Source organism: Haemaphysalis longicornis, unplaced genomic scaffold, assembly GCF_048455015.1.
Source record: "Haemaphysalis longicornis isolate Haplotype H1 unplaced genomic scaffold, Haemaphysalis longicornis Haplotype H1 scaffold_3, whole genome shotgun sequence".
Taxonomy (NCBI): Eukaryota; Metazoa; Arthropoda; class Arachnida; order Ixodida; family Ixodidae; genus Haemaphysalis; species Haemaphysalis longicornis.
Genome location: NW_027526335.1, coordinates 84,605,378 through 84,623,760, shown reverse-complemented (window position 1 = coordinate 84,623,760; position 18,383 = coordinate 84,605,378). Strand labels below are relative to the sequence as shown.

Genomic DNA, 18,383 nt, shown 5'->3' with positions numbered 1-18,383 from the left:
CAAATCGGGTGCCGCGGTTCTTTACGCGTTCTAGCAGTGCACATAAATGATCAAATTCTGGGTCCAAAACGGCGCAGGCGTACTCCGCAATAGATATTACGTTGGTGAAATATAAAAGTTCTTTAACTTTTAGAGGAGCATCACTGAAGTTGCGCTTTAGAAAGTTGAGCGTGCGGGAGGCTGAAAAGGACACGTGTTCAACCTGACGTTTCCAGGCTATAGGTTGGATGAAAAATAGACGCCAAGGTATTTATAATCCAACACTGTATCAAGAGGCATAGTTCCTAGAGTGTATTTTGATAAAATAGGGTTGTGGCTGCGTGTGAAGGAAACGTGCTTACATTTCGCAACATTTAGAGTCATTTTCCATTTTGCACACCACGTTTGAATATGGTTAAGATCACCTTGAAGATAGCCCGTGTCAATTGGGCTTTTGATACCACGATAAACAACGCAATCATCTGCGTAAAGGCGTACTTTGCAGGACAAATTACTCACAATATCGTTAATATACACAGGGAAAAGCAGGGGCCCCGAAACAGACCCCTGCGGAATACCAGAACTAACACTCACAGCACCTGATTTACAGCCGTTTATCAGGACACATTGGGTGCGATTATGCAAATAACCTCTAATCCACTGGACTATGTCATGATGTAGGCTAAGAAAAGACAACAACGCGTGCGGGACGGAATCAAATGCTTTTTTTTTTAATCCAGAAATACACAGTCTCTCTGTTCTTTCAGGTAAAACGATAAGAAAAGATCGTGGCTAAATTCTGCTAATTGCGTTGTGCAGGAAAAACCTGCCCGAAAGCCGTGTTGGCAGTTCGTAAAATATCTATTAGATTTCAGGTGTTTCATTACGGCGCTATATATTATATGATCTAGGATTTTACTACAGACACTTGTGGGGGATATGAGCCTATAGTTTTCAGGTAAAAATTCTAAAAATGCTTCCTAAAAATGGCGACTTTTCTGGCTTATTTTCAAACATTCACTTTAAGTTGGCGACTTTTTTGGCCACTTGCGGAAATTTCCCGGCTACTTTTTTTTCTGAGGACCTGACAACCATGTTACATGCCAGTAAAGACGTGTACTTGAGCCGAAGATAAAATACAAAAACAACAGTGAAAGGAGATTTGTTTATGGTGATGAGGCCATTGGACAAAGCGGCTGGGTGTAGTGCGGCATGAGATTCGATGGGCGGAGAGTGTCACGCACGTGAAGCATTCTACTTGCAAGAATTTTTGCAGAGCATTTATCTCGCTTTCGTTGCATACAAGTGCCTACCGGAATTTCAATTTCAATCTCTCTCTCTCTCTCTCTCTCTCTCTCTCTCTCTCTCTCTCTCTCTCTCTCTCTCTCTCTCTCCTGCCACCTGCGCGTAGCGGGCACGTGCGCTCTATTCGTGGTCACGTGACGTCTATCTCATTCAATATTTATTTATTTATTTATTTATTTATTTATTTATTTATTTATTTATTTATTTATTTATTTATTTACATGTGTGTGTGGGCTTTAAAAGGGATAAGTTCCCCAAACTCACGCGCGTGAGTCCCCCGCCCGCGGGAGCGCATGTATTGTATCATAATTTTCTCCTACCTAAGCCTTCTAATCTTCATTTCTCAACGTAATTAAAAAACTCCTCTTTGCTTTTCTTAACTTTTCGACTCCTGACTTTCTGTCCCTTATTCATTGATCTGGCACCTAGATCCAGCTTGATAAGCTATATAAATACATACGATCCTAATATAAAGTGAGGACGATGGGGATTGCGCAATAGATAATACAACAGTCCTCGAACCTCGTTTGCCGCTGACAGCAGGACGAAGGCTTCTTATTCTGGTGACTTTAAAACCCTCTCTTCCTCAGACACAGCTCGCCTTCGTAAGGATTTTTTATCGCATTTCTGTTGCACCGCTCGTTATCTGCACGCATCTCTCTTCTCATCCCATCCTGCGGTGCCTGTATCTCTATTCATCATGTGCAGAGGCGGACATCCTGTTGACGTCAGGCTCTAACTCAAGAGGATTGTAATTATAATTAAGGCTGAGGATTATAATTATAAGTTGAGGTGGCTGTGACTTGTCTCCCCGGTGCCTGTACAGAGGTGGCAGCCTGTTTGCGTCGGCTCAGCACTCAAGAGAACGATATCCATACTTGAGGTTGATTTGAGGTCAGAGACTGACTTGCTTTTCCCGGTGCATGTAGCTTTATTGCTCATGTGCAAAAATATGTGGCCTGTTGCTGTCGACCTCAACGCCAAAGGGACCATAGCCACTCCACGTAAGGTTGAGTTGAGGGCATAGACGGACTTGCTTTCCGCGGTATCTGTAGCTCTGTTACTCGTGCAGAAATGTGCGGCCCCTTGATGTTTACACTAAAGCCAATGGGACCATAAACATTCTACTTGAGCTTGAGTTGAGGTCAGAGAGATAGAGAGAGAGAGAGTAAACATTTTTATGAGGTCACATGTGGGAGTGGAACCCTAGTGCGGGAATCCAGGCGTTGCCCTAGCCGTCTCGGCCCGCGTCACCAGGAGAATCTGTTCCTCCGGTTGACAGCTGGTCAACAGTGTTTCCCACAGCTCATGAAAGGGACGGGTGAAGAGGGGTGGTAGGGCGGGTAATGAGCGCATTACAGAATTACATGCCGGAGGGTACCTAGCCGTGGACAAAATTTGCACAGAGCGGTGTACTGTGTGGAAAACAATAAATTCATTCGAACCGGGTGTACGTACGTGCCTGCTTTGAATTGCCGCACTGTTATTTCCTGATTTTAGCCTATGGATGGGTGAGGGCACGGAAATTTTATCTAGTGGAGTGTGACTTGCTTTCCGCGGTATCTGTAGCTCTGTTGTGTGCAGAGGTCAGCAGCCGTTTGCCTCGACGCAACACTCAAGTGAGCTATAACCACATGCAGTACTTGAGGTTATAAGTTGAGGCGAGAGGCTGGGACTCGCAGAATCAGGGATGTTGGACGTTTTCGACCTCAATCGCAACCGACCAACATGGGGATAGGGAGGATGAAGTGGCAGTGAATCTTTAGTGAGGTAGCTCCTCCTGTGATTATTATTGGGCCTGACGATATAAGATATGCTTTTCAGACGAGCGCCTAGCTGCTAAATCTGTCTGTAAGAAATTGAAATTTTATCCGCGACATTTTGCTAATGGGTTCAGTTCAAACAGTTCCTACATGTTGCTCAAGCGTCATGTTATCTATATATTTCTAGGCGCTGAGTACCTCAGGACCGCACAATGTCCGTCCGCGTCCTTGAGCATAGCATTTACAATCGCAAAAAATTACACAGGCACCGGCAGGATTCGAGACTGTGTCTGGTAAACCAGACAGAGTTAGTGTCAGTCCTCTTGCCCATTGGGCTACGAGCCTACGACCGTGAGTCAGTACCCGAGAGTCAAACGGCTTACTCCCTCGCCTGTAACTGTGCGGAGTGCCTTAGGACCTCCCAGTGTCCGTCCGCGTCCTTCCGTGCGCGCACCACCATCAAGCGAAAATCAAGCGAAATTCGATTTGAGCCTTGAGTCGCAGTTTCATTTAGGGAATAATCAAGGTGCAACTCACGGCTCAAATCTAATGACAGTCGGGGCGCAAATCGGATGTCACTCGGGGCGCAACTTGGATGTCATTCCGAGTTCCCGTACTCCGCACCCTTGCCATCATCCACGGAGTGGAGATGCTGCCGTTTTTGTACTCGCTACTTATTGCATTTGTTTTAATTTGATGGAGTCGCTGCATAATTTGTGAACGAGATCATGTACATAGAATGCTCTACAACTCCATCGACAAATGCTCCTTCTAATTCTCCCACAGCAGAGTGACTCGGCCCATTGTCCGTAGTAAATGCGGCGCCTTCACAGGTATATGACGAACATTCCGTATACTATGCAAGAAGAGCTCCGATGAACCTGTAATTGGCCCAGTCTTACGCTCCTGGGGTAAAAATAAGCCTAGTTTGAGTGGACGTTCGTGGTGTTCAGCCGCTACTGAGGTGAGCTTCGCTCATCCCCTTGTAGCGTAGTTGAGATACGCGTAGAGTAAGGTTATTTCTGTTCTAAGTGGCATGAAAACCGGCGACGTCATCAAGTCATGTGATCTATGGGTTATCCATCCTCTCGGGCACGCCCTGCCCAACTCTTATTTTTTTCCCTCAGAATTTCAGACGAGAATGAATATCTTGCACACTGGAGTTATTCAATAGTTCGCAAAGCCCTACTTTGTATTCGTAAGTGTGACGCCCACCGCCATTTTTTTTCCTGGCTCTTTTGGTGCTCCTTAAACCTCAAATTCCACTATAACAGTCAGTAGGCACGTACTAATATGTAACAGAAGAGCTGTTTAGGCCGACACAAATCCGTCCGTCGCGCCAAAAAACCCCGAAGCCTCGAGAAAAAAGTGTGGTTATGGAGGTCCCTGGAATCGAAGCAGGGACCTTTACGCCGTGAAGCCGTGAAACCGGCAACAGAACCACTGGGCCACCTCAAAAGCCTGGTACGGGGTTAGCAGCGGCAAGGAACAATATCATGGAAAGAACAAAAAAAAAACGCTTCCCGTGGTCGGAATCGAACTTGGGTCCCTCGAGTTATGAACCCGGCTTCAATCTGAATAAGCTATAGATTAAGATGCGATGATATGTCATCGCATCCCGGGCGCACAGCATTTCCTTTTGTGTTCGTAGCGTTGGCTTCGGACTTGGCCGCGGGTACTAGCGTGTGCTAACGCGCTGCAAGCCCGAGGAAGCCCGCGGAAGTCCGTGCAAGCCCGCGTACGAAACGATGCGGGCCTGCCAGTCATGGAGAACTTCCAGCGGCAAATTCAGAAATAAATTGGAGGTGATGACATATGGAGCCGAAATATGGTGCCTTACTGAACAATTTGAAAGCAAACTTGGGTTGGCTCAACAGGCCATGGAACGAATAATGATCGGAGTAACACTTAGAGACAGGAAACCAATTTCCTAAATCAGGGGGACAAACTAGAGTAGAATATATCATAGTCCAAATAAAGAAAAAGAAATGAACTTGGGAATGTTTTTCTTCAGTAGATGTAGTATTTCATTTCGCAAAAATCAAGCATCTATGAATTTTTTTTTATAAAGGAACACTGTAAATACCCTTGTGTATTAATTTTCTGTCTTATATTTGCCTAATGTTTTGTTCTTGTTCAACAATGTTGACAAGTATGAACATATAAACCGTACTTAGACGTTATGATTTGGCTGTAAGTACATCAGACTATTGAGCAGACCTAGTTTCACTTTGGCCGGGTGGCTGAGTCGAGTCACAGACAGACAGACAGACAGACAGACAGACAGACAGACAGACAGACAGACAGACAGACAGACAGACAGACAGACAGACAGACAGACAGACAGACAGACAGACAGACAGACAGACAGACAGACAGACAGACAGACAGACAGACAGACAGACAGACAGACAGACAGACAGACAGACAGACAGACAGACAGACAGACAGACAGACAGACAGACAGACAGACAGACAGACAGACAGACAGACAGACAGACAGACAGACAGACAGACAGACAGACCAAAATTTCTGGGTTTAAGTGGCCCAAGAAAGACTATCGTCTTTAATAACGGACTCGAGCGGCGCGGGACAGGAGCGGTTGGAGGTCGATGGGAGAGCCCTCCGCCCTGCAGTGGACCTAGTGGGCTGTTGATGATGGTGATGATGCATATCTCCAACGAAATGAGTGGGGTCGTCAGATCTGTTTCTCCAGCCTTGCACCACTTGTGCAAGCTGCGCCAATTTTTTATGGCGTACTTTTTTTTTTCTAGGGATGAGGAACTTATCGTTACCTATGACTCCTTCCCAAATACTTTTAACCCCCGCTGGTTCTTCAGCGTTTTTCTTTCTGGTCATTTAAATATGTACTAACTAAGGACTTTTCTCAGATAATTATTCGCCCACTTCTCGTTACGGTTGCTAGTGAGCACCTGCCAAAGTTTATGACGTCACCAGTCCTTGCAGCCATAGCAAGTTCGCCCCCTTATGGCTCCGACGTCTTCTCGCTCGCTAGTGTCGCGCACACGCTTCTCACCGGTTATGAGCACCGCTTTGCCGCGGGGGCTGAGCCGGGCGTTGGGCAGCACGAACGCGTCCAGCGCCCATCCCAGCAGCAGCGTGAAGGCCAGTAACGTCAGGAGGGCGCCCAGCCACCACACCACGTCCTGCCAGCCGTGCTCGTGCGCCGGAAGCCATCGCCACAGCGCCAGCAAGAAGGCCGCCGAACAGAGGTGCACCACCACATCACGGCGAATCTGCAGCTAAATAGAGGAGCCAGTGGAGACATCAGATACCCTGAAACCTCGCTATAACGAATTCCCGAGCACAAGAAACTGGCTTCGTTATAAGTGGTACTTTGTTAAAAGCGGAGATGATTTTCTCGCTGTGCACTGCAGTGGGAACAATGAAATACTTTGAATAAAGTGACATTTCTGATAAAGCCAATTCGTTTAACGAGGTTTAGTCTGTGATCTTCTGGATCAGAACACAAGGCGTGAGTTTTACATTAGGACCAGGATGTACGATGAAAGCAGACGAGTATTCTCGCCCATAGGCGTTCCATATAGATTGATAGATAGATAAGATTCATTCAACTCATCAATGTACAGCAACATAGTCGCGGGCAAGCCTAAGCCTTCAGTATACTGCAGGGCGTCGCCACACATGCCTATAGGCATGTCGGCGCACTGAAGCAGCGATAGTTTCACAGAATGATTGCGCACTATTATAACACGGCAGAGAAAATGCAAAACAAGTACACCGGAGAAAGGTTTAGAGGAAATACAAATACAAAAACAAAAACAAAATTCACGGAAGCTTGCACTGACGCGCAAGACTTGAAAGGGACCCTGCAACACTTTCTATAAGCGCTTTCACTCTTTTCTTCACGTCTGGGAGCACTGCGAAAGCTATAGTTCTCGCCAGCACAGAGCGGCCCTGCGGGATTAGCTCGTCGTACCATGCCGATACGCCTCCCATTTCTACTTTGTTTTTGTGCCTTTTTTTTTTTTACGTTTCTTTCGAAAAGCGTTCATTACTGCAACTGAAGGAAAACCGGCCAACAGCCGCTACAAGCCCTTAGTGCCGTAATTCGAGCCGTCGAAGAATGTCTGTCGAGACCGGGAAGGAGAGAAAAACCTTTTGAGCGAGTTTCCAGGTTATCTGATGGGCATAGAGCAGTAATTTTTGGCTGAGGTTACATTGCAACCCCCTAGTCTAAGTACTGGGTGTGCTGGGTGACTACGTTTTGAAAGCATTTAAAAACGTGTTGCAGGGTCTCTTGAATAGCGAAGGTGTCGTAGGTGAGCATTGCCGGACATATAGTTAAGTTTCAGTATCAATGCTTATTTCATTGGTTGCGGTGCTATCGTCATATGCACCGAAGAGGACGTCGTCTTCCTCGTGGCGAGTGGTGGATGCCAAGTCATCCTCAGCATTGTAGACTTCCTCCAGCTCAACTGCCGAAGCTTATACCCGTGCCACAAGCACACGAAAAATGACATTAAGTGCTTAATGCCTTAAGTTTTAATGCCATTCATTTAATGCTAAGCGCAAAAATCTAATGCCATTCGGTCTAATGTCATTTTTGGTTTAAGGAGTTCCGCACAACTCCCGTGCCACACGTGCACGAAAAATGACATTAAGTACTTAAGGTCTTAAGAAACCGAATGACATTATTTGGGCGGTCCGTGCTACACGCCAAAACGCAAAGGCTTTAAAGTGTGAGGCATGATGGTGATAATGACCAAAAAGAAAAAAAAAGCACTCACGTTTTAGAAGTCTTTAAAGCGGAGAAAACTTTTTAGAAGGGTCAAAAATGTTTTTGTGAAAGAAAACGAGTGGTTTCGAAACAAAAGGTGTGAGCCGTTTCAAAAAGTGGCTTCAGCAGCTGCCGTCGCCTGCCGGCGGTAGCCAAATCCAAAATATTCAAAACAACAAGTAACGTGAAGTTATGCCTTTTGCTGCTGTTTTAGTGAACTTCATCTTCTTCAGAACTTCGCCACCAAGTGGGCACAAAAAATCGTCTTATTTCGAAGTTTAGCTACATTTCCGCGTCAGTATTCTGGAGCTGAGAGTTTCGTTGGTTCTATTTCGTGCCCGTCGCGTTCGAGAGTAGCCAGGTTTAAGGCTTTCGTGAAGGCAAATGAGTTGTGCGGAACTAAAAATGACATTAGGGCGAATGATATTAGATTTTTGCGTGTAGCGGCGAATTAATGGCATTAAAACTTAAGGCGTTAAGCACGCAATGTCATTCTTCTTGTATGTGTGGCACGGGACTCGCCTTCGCGAACGCCTTAAATCTGCCTACTCTCGAACGCGATGAGCACCAAATGAAACCAACGAAACTCTCATCTCAGCACCCGAGAGTTGGCGTGGACACGTAGCTGAACTTCGTAATAAGACAATTTTTTTGTGCATTCTTGGTGGCGAAGTTCTGAAAAAGACGAAGTTCACTAAAAACAGCGGCAAAAGGCAAAACATCTTGTTACTCGTCGTTTTGAATTTTTCGGATTTGGCTACCGTTGGCAGGCGATGGCATGCAGCTGCTGAAGCCGCTTTTAGAAACGTCTCACACCATTTTTTAGAAAACACTATTTCTGATAACGTTTTCTTTCACACAAAAACATTTTTAACCCTTGTACGACGTTTTTCTCTACGTTAAAAACTTCTAAAATATGAATGTGTTTCTCTTTTTGGCCATTATCCCCATCGTGCCATAGATCATGGGTAACACATTTAATGCCTTTGCGTTTTCGCGTGTAGCACGGCCCACCCAAATAATGTCATTCGGTATCTTATGACCTTAAACCCTTAATGTCATTTTTCGTGCACATGTGGCACGGGTATTACACTAAGCCGCGCAAGGCTTGAACCATAGCGAAGCGGCAGGATTTCTTTATACGTGATCACTGAAGGACACATCACCACGCATATGGACAAGTTTGGAATTGTGTATTTACATGTTTCGTCGTTGCTTCGCACTGTGCTGGTAGTGGCCATCGTCATAAGCATCCATATTGTCGTGTTCCTCATGCCAAGCATTACATGAGTGGTAACGCTTGAGGACAGCGCTGGAGTGTTTTTATTTACTAAAGCCACTGCGCGTGCCGGGAGCGCTCGGCGTTAGCCGCGAGGCACGCGCTCACGAGCGCTCCGCATTGTCTTGGTATTTTTTCCCGCAACGGCGAACTTGCGGCTTTTACAACAGCTCCGCTGTTGTAACACATATCAGAAACAAAAGTATGCTCGCTCACGCAGTGCTTACTGCACGCCGCAAGTGAAGGTTGCTACATTCCCCCTCGCCAGCGGGAGTTCGCTCCGTCAAAAACAACGGACGGGAAGGAAAGTGTTTAAAAACAACTCCATTTGGCCGACGACCATTGTTGTTCCTCGTGCGAACCGCCGTAAGCCTTTCTCCTTTGCTCGGTTTTCACTCTCCGCTTTTTTCCCGTGCTGTCAGCTTGCATTTAGGGCTTGAGAGGCAAAGGAGAATATCTTCCTCTCCTCTTCCCCGTCCTCTGGAAGCTTCGCTGATCGCTCGAGCGGAACAACGGCGCCGAGGAAGACAGGGCGTAAAACTAAGCGATGCACATGCACATGTGCACGAGCCTCTAGAGCCATACCTACTATAGTTACCATGGCGCCACTAACACCCGCTCAGAAATTCTGTTGCGCACCTTTAAAACCCTATACCAAAACTACGTATACATCATAGAATTCTATATTAACGTGCGGTGCATATTTGGACGAGGGACGGGGATAGTGAAAAGACAAACCAAACGATGGTGCGCAACGATGGTTTGTCTTTTCACTGTCCCCGTCCCTTGTCCAAATATGCAGCGCACGTTAATATTGAATTCAAGAATATACCAACTAGCCCCTAAACAAGCCTTGGTCAACTTCATTACGTATATATCAAGAAGTACTTCGGCATGAACACTCCAGGCACAAGGTGGGGGCAAAGGCTGTGTCCGTGGAAAAGAAATCCTCTGCCCCCCTGCTTGCTTCGCTGCAAGCTGTCTAAAAGCGATGATGTTCGATGTTTTTTTTTTCTTTTTTGTATTGCATAATACACGTGGTATTTCTCTTGATGTGTTAGTTCAAGGAATTCCAGGCACGACACCACCTCGTCGCTACAGGTCGTTTTTTTTTTTAACTTAAAGGGGCCATGAAGACAAAATACAAGTTCGCTTCATTACAAAACCTGTTTTGTCCGGTTAACAACAAAACCCATTTTATCACCAACTTCAAAGAAAATACGTAACCCAAAAAGGCCTCGCATGTTCACTACAAAAATCGAAAGTCATCGTCTACAATCCAGCGATGCCCGGCAGGACACAAAGACATACCTAACATATAAATCCCGCCGCATGGAAGCACAATACCCAGAACTGAATGCATACGAATTCTAAAGCTGAGAATACATAAGAAAGGAACCAACATGGTCTCCACAGGCCCTGCACAACGCAGCTGTACAAATTGGCAGACTCATCGCCCGGGTAGCCAGTAACAGCATGGCCTCAAGAAACACGATCTGCTCCAGTTAGTTCAAGCCCTTATCATCAGCAAAATAACTTGCGTTACGTCGTACCTCAAACTCAAGTGGTAGTAGTAGACTTTATTGGAGCCCGAAAAGACGGCGGCACCTTTAAGTGCCGGACGGGGCGGTTCCCTGTTCACGGGACCCGTATGTGGCCAGCAGCTCCTGGCCCCTGGCCGCTAGCACAAGTTGAATCTGCAGGGCGGGGCTGGCCAGCAAGGTCTCCCATCGCTCGTGGAGTGGGGGTGGGGGGTTGGGGAGGGCGGTTGGGGGTAGGGGTGCCTGGGGTTTAGTGCACTCTGCGATTATGTGTGCAAGAGTGCCAGTGCGGTTGTTGCAGAATGGACACGTGTCCTTCTTTCTCGGGATACATTCTATGTAACAGGACGGGGTGCGTGAGCGACCCTGCCTGTAGTCTCCTGAGTATTGTTTGCTGGTCCCTCGTCAGGGTGCGGTGTGGCTCAGGGAGGGTGCATCGCTCTTCTCGATATGATCTCGTTATAACTCAAGAAAGCAGAGAAAGATAAAACAGAATGAGTTATACGCAAAGCCACCAAGGCAGCTCTAGGCATTCCAATAACTTCTTCCACAGAAAGATTACTGGAGATGGGCATTCACAACACGTTGGATGAACTTATAGAAGCCGATCGCATTGCACAATACTACAACAGGCTAGCTGGGACCCCACCTGGGCGGGCCATTCTGGAGTCGTTGCACATACCTTACGCGCACCGGAATGGAACCGCACACCACTGAAGAGTACCTACGAGCCAAAATCAGTGTTTCCCCGCTCCCTAGAAATGATGCATCCGGAGTACCATCAAGACCGTCGGCTTGCCCGTGCTAAGGCGCTCCACAAGTACTCAAACACAGCGGTATGCTACTTCGACACGGCAGACTACCCTAGCGGTAGTGGCCGGGGTAGTAGATAAGCAGGGAAATACAGCCTCATACTGCTCAATCCCTACGTCCAACCCAGAAACGGGGGAAGAAGTGGCCATAGCCCTTTCAGTTACGGACTCCAAGGCCGCTCTGCGCAACTGTGCGCGCAGGAGGAGCTCCACCACAGGCGCCAAAATCCTTACGAACAACGCGTCCCCAGTTCAGTGGTATGGACGCCAGCTCACTCGTCTCTCCCGGCGAACGAGATGGCACATGAAGCAGCCCGAGGATACATGAACCAGGCTGACTTCGAATCCGACAACGTGCCGTCTGTGACGGGCGGAGGGGGTGACTGGCAACTTAGCGAGAGATTACTCAACACTAAAGGCTTAGCGGACTGAAATTTTCTGCTGCCCACACGGCGCTAAACGAATGGGAAACAGTTGCGTGGAACAGGTTGCAATCCAATACGTTTCCTCACCCCACCCTGTGTCACCGCAGCTACACGGACAGAAGATGCAAGTGGTGCAACGTTGCAGCAGCCACACTACAATCATGGTCTGGCAATGCTCCCATAAACCACAGACCTTTGAACGAGGCGTACATATAACAAGTAATGACCACTGGGAGGCCGCATTGCTCAGCTCTCTTCCCGAGATACAAGCTGCTGTCGTCCAACTGGCAGAGGACGCCGCCATGGACCATGGCTTCCTGACCGCCGTTTGATGGGACGAAGACACCGGACATTCCCGCGCGGGGCAGTCGTCTTTAAAAGGGATGACAATAAAGTCTGTTCTCTCGCTCTCTCTTTAACAGTGGTCACTCCCGGACCACTTTCGATATTTCCCAGACACATATTCCGAAAGATGCTAGTGGTGGGCAGACAAAGCCACCCTACAACAAATCATATGGGCGTGCCCACAGGAACCTCACTCACCTAATCAATCTTTAAACATCAGAACTCAAGATCAATGCGAGGAAGCCTTGCTCAGCTCTCACCCCGACTCACAGCAACTACTCGTCCAACTGGCGGAAGATGCCGCCCACGAACTCATGGCCGCCATCCAACGGGGAAGGCCAGGTGACTTCCTCCCTGTCGCTCCCTTGCTTCTACCAGTTTGGGATTAAATAAATCTCCTTCTCTCTCTCTCTCTCTCTCTCTCTCTCTCTCTCTCTGGCTATTTCTTATGACGTCACAGATGTGTGTGCGGCCACCGATTTAAGCCACTGCCAAGAAACATGACTGGGAGATTGTAGTGAGGCCCCTAGCTCCGTTTGATAGTATCACCTGAATGCCAACGCGCAGTTAACACACTGACAATAGAGAGCTTTAGCACTCCGTGGGCTCCGTCCTTTACGTTCGTACCGTGTTGACCGGGACTGACGGGAAATTGCGCATACGTTCTGGTAGGGTGGATTAGTTCCGTGGACCAGCCCTCGCCATGCCCGCGCAGTCCTTACGGTAGGGGTTTCCTTCCTCGCCGTTCCCGCACGCCCAGGCGCAGTCGGATCACGAACGGTACGAACAGAACAGACGGAGCATACACAGTGCTAAAACTCTAATGTTCTACTGCCGGCCCATAACCCTTCACTCGTGCTCATATTAAGTCACTGTGACGCGAAATTTGAAGGCTGTTCAATAATCTTGCGTTCTTTTTAAAAACGGTAGTCTTTCTTGGGCTACTTAAACCCAGAAATTTTCGTCTGTCTGTATGTCTGTTTGTCTGTCTGTGACTCGATTCAGCCACCCGGCCAAAGTGAAATGAAATGCTCGCAATAGTCTTTAATACTCACAGCCAAATATAAACGTCCTAGTCCGGTATCAATGTTCATACTTGCCAACATTGTTGAACAACAACAAGACATTACGCAAACATAAGGCAGAACATCAATACATAAGGGATATTTGCAGTGTTCCTTTACTAAAAAAATTCATGGATGCTTGGTTTTTCAAAAATATTCTACATGTATACTGCAGAAAACCGTCGCCTGCTGTTGCCAGCGTTCCTGGCGGCATTTGAGAAATCATACGGCAACAGCAACGAAATGTTCCGCTAGATAGGTTCCACGTTCTGCTTGGAACGCACGTGGAACAGGGCAACGTGGTTCTATAAACGCTGAAGTAGGCCGCCTCGATTCACGCGCGTCTCCTCCGTACTGCAGCGCTGGCATCGAGGAACCTGGCCTGGAGCAGTGGAACGCGGTAAATTTAAATTGACTTGAGCCAACCTTTAGTGTGTTTAGCTTGGAATGAGCGCGACAGAAGAACATCATGAGAGGTGAGCGGGAAAGCAAACGGAGGCATTTACTTGGCAAATGTCGACAAAGACTATCGTCTTTTGTCGACATTTGCAACGAAAGGAGGAGATGCGCGGACATTTTTTGGTTTAAAAAACTGTCGTTCGTGGCTGGAACGGAGCTTATCGAGCTACCAAAGTTTAGTTCTTCCCATCTGAACAAGTTGTATTTTGTCTTCATGGCTCCTCTAAGTTTGGCGTCGCATGACGAGCCCTTTCCATTCCTCCATTCCATTCCTTCATGCCCCTCCGATTCACCGCCCATATGTGGGATCTAATTGGTAGCGCTCCATTACACCACACATCCGCCGCGGGTTTAATACCCGTCCCTTAATGCAGCTTTTTGTTTTTTCGCGCTAATCGAATGGCACGCAGAATACAGTCCGAAGTTTTTACGCAAACTTCGCATCAAAGTCACCGAGTTTGCGAAATTTGAAGTGTTTCTATGCGCGCGGTGTCGACAGCGACCTAAAAGGTACTGTGTACAAGTGTAATGAATTGAATGATTGCCTTTAAAAAGAGAGTCCCGAAGCGCAGAGCAATGACGCTCCATGGGCCGAAAGCGGCCTAAAACGTACCACTGTCACCCTCTCTGAAAAATATTGCACCGAAAAATATTAAGCTCCATGATTGGATTAAAAAATTTTGGCCGGTGTAAAAAAAAAAAAAAAGGCCAAGTTCCGGAAAAGTTCGGTTTTGAATTAACGAGCTTGCACAGAAGTTGGAGGGGCAGTACCTCGGCAGCAAGGATGAAGCCAAACGGTTTGTTGATGGTAACCAATGCTCAGTAAGATCTGCGGCCGCGCGTAAAGCCCTGTTTCGCCGAGGTACAGCCTATCGCGGGAACGATGACCAGCGGGTGGGTCAGCGGCTTATCACGGTAGATAGCGACGAACCTAGCAAGGGTAGCTCGGACAGTTCGCATGCACTGAACGATCCCGCCAGTGCAACCGTCGTCTGCTAGGCTGTTCCGGCAAGCACGACACAACCCCTTCCCCATACAATCAGCCGGCTGTCTTCATTGCCAGGCGGCGACAGCGCTTTCGCGTGCGGCTTGTTCACGACAAGGCGGCCGATTAGCAGAGGAAGGGGGTTGTGTCGTGCTTGCCGGACCAGCCTAGCAGACGACGGTTGCATTGGCGGGTCAGTTCTACGCATGTGAAGCACTCTCGCTCGTTTCGCCGCGTTTTACCGCGATAAGGCGCTGACTCGCTCGATGCTCCTGCGATATTATTAGAAATTGGGCGGTTGAACAAACTGTCACCCGCCGCGGTGGCTCAGTGGCTAAGGCGTTGCCACCTTGCCACCTTGAGCACGAGGTCGCGGGTTCGATTCCCGGCCGCGGCGGCCGCTTTTCTGATGGAGGCGAAAAGCAAAAACGACCGTGTGTACGAGATTTCGGCGCACGGTAAAGATCCCCAGGTGGTCAAAATTAATCCGGAGCCCTCCACTACGGCGCGCCTCATCGCCTGCGTTGCGTCGGTGCGTTGAAACCCCTCAATCAATGAACAAACTGTCCCGTGCATAGTATTGTGATACAACAATGGCAACGATGCACGGGCAAGGAAAAAGGTGCACGACATACCAAGCCTCCAACGACTCTATCCGTCGACAAGGACGCGAACATCGGGCACGCAGACCGGGGATCCCAGCATGGGAAGCCGCTGCCACAGTGCACGGGCAGGGCAGAGCGGCGGCGGGGGCTTCGCGGTCGGACAAACTGTCCTGGAGATTCGGCGTGAGCGGCGCACGGAGATGTGGCGCAACGGAGTAGCACAGTTTCCTCGGCCACTTCTTCGAGGTCAGGGCTGTCGACTCCTCCTCACCGCCCTTCCTCTTTCCCACCAAGCGGCGCGTGGTCGTCTCCCGGGATACGGCGTGCATGCATGTCCAGCTGTGCTGCCCCGTAGTGACAGGTTCACGGTGCAGCGCCCCAGAAAACGCTCGCGCCCCGCGCCCGGCCGTTGTGCAAGTCACCAGGCAGTCGCGCAACCGCCCTGTGTGTGCGTGCTCGCGTATAATTGCCATCTCTTGGGCGCGAGCAGACGTATAAGGGGTTTCGCACTCTGTTGGACATTACGTTGCACCAGATATGCGATACGAAAAACAGAAATGAAAAAACCTAGCGCAGACGGGGCGCCATCAGAAGCATTGCAGTACCGTTCGCGGGGCCATTGGCCGACCGTATAGGTGCGCAGAATTGCGTCGTACTCGCTGCATGAGAATGCAGTGAGGGAACCTTTGGTGTTACGAGGTGTGTTCGCCTGTAACGCTAGTAGTAAATATTCGCGTAATATGTAGAAAGAAATCAGCTGATTATAAATAAAAATTGGCGGTATTGAAATCTTAACCCCTGGCTTCTGGGTTTGATTGCAGATGTATTACCCAAAACGCTACCGCTTCGTTTTTTTTTTTTTTTTGTATTTCACACAAGGAGCAGCACCCAAGTGACCGAGCAGGGTGAAGCAATCTATAGTCGCATATCGAACATAACCGACTACAAAGCAGACGTAGCACGACAAAACCAAAGCTCAAAGGTCTAGATGTCACATCAAAAGTCAGGCATTGGCTGCAGTGATTTCCCTACACCCCTCCTAGGGGGTGTGTAGACCCCCCCTAGTTTTTCTGGACACCCCCCCTTGAATCCCCAAATTTCACTCTTGTCAGTCCTTGTATGGACCTTTTTCAGTATCGATCTGCGCATGCGCGGGCTGCCCGTCTGCTGTTCTTGGCAGTAGCCTCGGGCAAAATAAACAAAAGTGCGCCCCCCGAGCTTGCTGTTAGCGTTGCACGTATTTATTTCCTTTTTTTCGACAGCTCGTGGCAAGTTCGCATGTGCACACAAAAAAGGCTTTCAAAGGAAAGGGGCAAAGTGGTTTGAGGCTGACCACGCTGCGGGCACATTTCTACCAGCCAGGGAAGAGCGAAAATGGAAAAAAAAGTAAAGGAAAAGGGGAGCTTCAACGGCCGCAGATTAGTCACGGAAACTTTCGCCTGCTACCGTGACATTCATATGAATGGTACGGGTGACGGGTGGGTGCGGGAGCAACTGCAGGACGAGAAAATTTTGTGCACGAGTTCTCCGAAACCCAGATATTTGCGGGGGTGTGCCTTACTGCCATTTTTAATACGCCGAAGTGGAATACCACGTGGGGGACGCAGCAATTCCCCACTCGCTGTCCTCTCGTCGAGGCAACAGCTGAGGCGATTGGGGAACTTTCGGTCGAAGGTGTGCTCAAAGACGTAAAGGTATCGGTGCAGGACCTAGAGAAAAGTGGCACTCACATTCAAGCGTTAACACGCGATGACGAGAGAAGCTTAGCATTCCAGCTAACCAAGTACAAGGAACTGATTCTTGAGAATCTCCGACAACGACTTGTAGACTGCTCTACAGCGCTGCGGTGTTTTTACGCGTGCTTGTCGCAAAAGAAACAAGTTGTAGACTGGAAAGCAGTTCTTCCAGCAGTCGGTCTGCGATACGATGAAGAAATCGGAAGCAACTTAGACGCGGAGTGGAACATTTTCAGGCGACTTCAGGAAGATTCGACGTCCACTGCATTTTTATCATCTCTGCTCGTTCAGCCTCATCATGCCGCAATGTTCCCCAGCCTGCGAGACGTCTTCTGCCATCTCCTGCTGCTGCCGATCACAACAGCCACTGTTAAACGCTCGTTTTCGGCCCTCAACAGGGTTTTGTCATCTGAAAGAAGCCGTCTTCTTCCCAACCATGTGAATGAGCTGATGAGCATAACTATCGAAGGTCCGGAGGTACCCGATGCGCGAGATGCTATTGACGTTGACCGACATGTTTTTAATCATTTCATCGCAAAAGCGGTGCAGTGCTACAGCAAGAAGCCTAGACGGTTGTAAATAAGGTGCGGCGTTATGAAATTCTGTAGTCTTCAAAAATGCGTACTTCTCCAATTTTTATTTTGGAATTTATTGCTTGGTTCTTTCATTCGCAATAAAAACGCTTTGAGTTTCTGTAAATTTATAAATAAAATTTCACGCTTTCGATATTCGAAGATTTTTTTCAGCGTCTTTATTTGGCCTAGTACCATGTGCCCGGTCTTCAATTGCTTTTGTTTTTATGGACCCTGGATGATTAGCGCTGCTTTCACGCTGCGTCAAGTAAGACGTGTGCAAATTTAATTATAAGAACTGCAAATAAATAACATATCGATTCGTCAGAGGCCACTGGTACAGAGCAAGAACAAGCCCGTGAGGAGGTACGAGCAAAGCATATATCGACAAGCACTCACCCAAAATTACTTCGACTGAGGCCGCCTTTGACTTGAACTAAGTGCAGTAAACACACATATAATTTACTTTCTTCATTGATTCGATGCCGTTCTTTGTTTACAACCGTAATCTATGCAGAAGCTGTACATTTAAAATGGGCAATTTGGCGAGGCGAAGCTCTACGGAAGCTAATCCTAGCGTTTTAATAAATCGGGAGCGTACAATCGGTGCCTGATTTATAAGTGCTGCATAATTCGTGTACTACCTAAACATTGTTTCAAGAACTCAAATTTCGTCACTGGCCCTGGTAACAAGTTCGAAAATGTCCTTATACGTTCAAAAATGGGGAGAAATTAAAAAAAAAAAAACTG

At 48.0% G+C, this 18,383-nt stretch overlaps 1 protein-coding gene across 2 annotated transcripts in view; it reads right to left on the bottom strand.

Annotated features, from left to right (window-relative positions):
- Positions 1-15,656, bottom strand: part of LOC144174751 (17-beta-hydroxysteroid dehydrogenase type 6-like) — a 35,085-nt gene extending 19,429 nt beyond the window's left edge. Inside the window, exons 1-2 of one of the 2 annotated variants that reach the window (XM_077703597.1) lie at positions 15,356-15,656; positions 6,086-6,311 (exon numbers count right to left, since the gene is read on the bottom strand). In XM_077703597.1, the coding sequence (XP_077559723.1) occupies positions 6,086-6,311; positions 15,356-15,397 (268 nt within the window). In that variant the 5' untranslated portion in view covers positions 15,398-15,656. The remainder of the gene's footprint in view (positions 1-6,085; positions 6,312-15,355) is intronic. The other variant, XM_077703596.1, reaches the window with a different exon arrangement.
- Positions 15,657-18,383: the final 2,727 nt, after the last annotated feature.